This window comes from Cicer arietinum, chromosome 4 (assembly GCF_000331145.2).
Source record: "Cicer arietinum cultivar CDC Frontier isolate Library 1 chromosome 4, Cicar.CDCFrontier_v2.0, whole genome shotgun sequence".
Taxonomy (NCBI): domain Eukaryota; kingdom Viridiplantae; phylum Streptophyta; class Magnoliopsida; order Fabales; family Fabaceae; genus Cicer; species Cicer arietinum.
Window position 1 is genome coordinate 5137927 of NC_021163.2, and position 3154 is coordinate 5141080.

Sequence of the window (3154 nt, forward strand, 5' to 3'; positions counted from 1 at the left end):
ATATTATAATTTATTTTAATATTTGTGCAAAACACTTATGTAATTATCATAATTGTTCATATTATATTTAACTAATCCTTTTATTCATAAGATATTTTTCGAACTTAAAAATTGAACTCATGCGTGCGGATGCACGGGTCTCTATCTAGTTACCATTGAAATTAGTTAAGAGTTTTTAATTAAAGGCAAAAGTACACTTTTATTCCTTTAAGTTTATCCAATTTTTGCTTTTGTCCTTTAAATTTATTTTTTCTAGATTTGATTCTTTATATTATATTCAATTTGCACCGTTAATCTTGAAGTTATATTGAATTAAGCAAGAAATCTTTTAAGTTTGAATTTTTTCTCGAATTACTGTCATGAAATGTTAAAATCTAATCGAAACATCGCAAGAAGTTGACTCTCTAGACTACTTTTTAAGTGAAAGAAGTTAATGACTTTGATTATATGGAGAAACATTTATTACCATATTTTTAAGGTTATGTATGTGTTTAAATGGTTGCAGAGAAAATCAAAAAATGAAGACCATTTATAAAGTTTGATGAATGTATTATGAAGAATTAGAATGAGGGACATATTGTTGCAGCATTTGATAGAGTTTTAATTATTAGAAGCTTTTAATTGCGCTAATAATTGTTGAAAATGAGATAAATGACTAACGATGTATACATAATGTAACTTAAACGACTAAATCGAAAGAAAAAAAAAACTTACAATACCTAAAGAAAAACTAAACTAAACTTAAATATGATAAATATATTTTTGCCTTAATTAAATAACTCCACCAGTGAAATTAGTTAATTAATCTAATAAAAACTTAAAATGTTAAATTATTTGAATTATTTTATGAAAACTATCATTGAATTTATTGACAAAATTGTCAAAGAGCCTGTATTAGTAAATACCTTATTTATTACTCGTTGACAAAAAAATGTGAATTAAATATAGATCATATAAAATGAGACAAAATAACTACTCAAAAAGTGTAATATTTGGGAGGGCTGGAGAAAGAATATGCGTTTGGACTTTGGAGTAGCAGTGGTAAAGAGAACATTAATACCATAGAACGACAACCAAAAGAGGTCATGAAAATGAATCACTTACATGTATATTATATATTAAATAGTCTGTTTATAATTTTCCATTCCATCCAACTTTTTTATTAAAAAAAAAATGTCTAGATGAATTGAGTTCTATTCATCACCACAACTAAAGTGGAAGTTCTCTAATATCAAAATTAATTTTCATTGACTTCCATTTTATTATTATTCTAAAGCACATACTATGATTAAAGTCAACTTATTTTTGCCTAAAAAAAGTCAACTTATTTTTTATTAATTATTGTAAAGTCAACTTATTACTAATACAATAGTCAATGGACTTTTTAAGAAAAAAACTCATTAATTGGTCTATCAATAATATCATCCCTGATTTCATCATGATTATTCCAAATGAAAATATTTGCCCCAAAAATGATTGTTCTACCTCAAATGCATAAAAAAAAAAAAAAAAGAGCGTGCGAATTCAGACACAAATTAATTCCCCTCACGCATGCGCCATGCCCTCACACACACAAATCCCCTTCCAAACTCCTTTTCATTTTTATTTTACAAAGTTTGATTCGACTTCAATGATTTTTTTGTTTTGTTGCAATTTAATTATTACACTTGCATTATTCCATGCCTCACCCTACAAAAATACATGCCATTTCTTGGCCTATATATGTACCTATAACTTCACCAATCTCCTTACACATTAATTTATATAAGTCCCTCATTCCTTATTAATTTACTCAAACACAAATACCTTAAAATTTTATTTGACATTTAACAACGTTTGTGTCATGGATTCCGGTCTATGCTTAGTGTCTAGTCTAAAACATCAAACTATAGTTCAAAATAATTTCTATGACCCATCTTGGTTACAAAAACAACGTCATGTTCCAATGAACTTTGTTTGGCCAAAAGAGTGTCTAGTAAATGCAAATGAAGAACTACAAGCACCATTAGTGGACCTTGATGGGTTCCTTAAAGGTAACGAAGAGGCTACAAAGAATGTTGCAAAACTCATATCAAAAGCTTGTTCAACACATGGGTTTTTTCAAGTGATTAACCATGGTGTTGATTTAAGTCTTATTGGTGAAGCTTATAATCAAATGGATGGTTTTTTTAAGCAACCAATTAATAGGAAACTTAATGCTCGTAAGAAAAAGGGGTCTATGTGGGGTTATTCGGGTGCACATGCTGATCGATTCTCATCTAAATTGCCTTGGAAGGAAACACTTTCTTTCCCCTTTTATGATAATACTTTTGAGCCTGTTGTCACCAACTACTTTGACTCCACCTTAGGGGAAGATTTTCAACAAGCTGGGTAAGACTATAATATACTATACTACTACTACTTAATATATGTGCTTTATTTATTTGGCTTTCAAAACTTTCTTATAAAAATATTAGTCAAAATAAAATTATATCAACACAACTTATTTATTTTATTAAGGTTGGTGTGTAGACTTAAACTCTTTATTTAATGAAAACCATAATCAGTCTACGCAAAAATTAAATTTAAAGTTTTTAATGAAATTCCACCCTTTAATATTGTTATTTTTTATAACTACATTTTTTTATTTAAATTAAATTAGAATTCATTTAGATTTGATTTGTTAAGATTTATTAAAAGATTCCTTGTTAGCTTCTTCCTCTACTAATTATTTTATTCATTGACCATAGGAGTTTAGCGTAAGTAGTTGATTAGTAGCTAGTGTGTAAGTATTCCTACACTTAAAAAAAATCTCTATCAAACAATTTAACTAACCACTCTAATATAATTTTACTAACTCATTCTTACAATTGTAAGGTGATGAATATACCGTCACTTTTATAAACTTTTATCAAGTGTTATCTCTTTTCAATGTGAGACATAAGTTTTTGCTTTTTACTTTTTTTAAATATATTGTTTAAAGAGTTCGAATATAGTTCCATATGGATCGAGATTTAATGTAGTCAATTGCACTACATTCAGTTATCTGAATTATCAGATCAAGATTGAACGGTTCAAATTTCAACTTAGATTTTAATCTTTTTTTATATTTCAAATTTGAACTTAAAATCTAAACTATCTTATCTTGATTGAAAAATCTAAATTAATCCCTACA

The 3154-nt window shown here is 27.3% G+C and overlaps 1 protein-coding gene across 1 annotated transcript in view; it reads left to right on the top strand.

Annotated features, from left to right (window-relative positions):
- Positions 1-1727: 1727 nt before the first annotated feature.
- Positions 1728-3154, top strand: part of LOC101488618 (gibberellin 20 oxidase 1-B-like) — a 4414-nt gene continuing 2987 nt past the window's right edge. Inside the window, exon 1 of the mRNA XM_004495713.3 lies at positions 1728-2370. Within this exon, the coding sequence (XP_004495770.1) occupies positions 1844-2370 (527 nt within the window). The 5' untranslated portion in view covers positions 1728-1843. The remainder of the gene's footprint in view (positions 2371-3154) is intronic.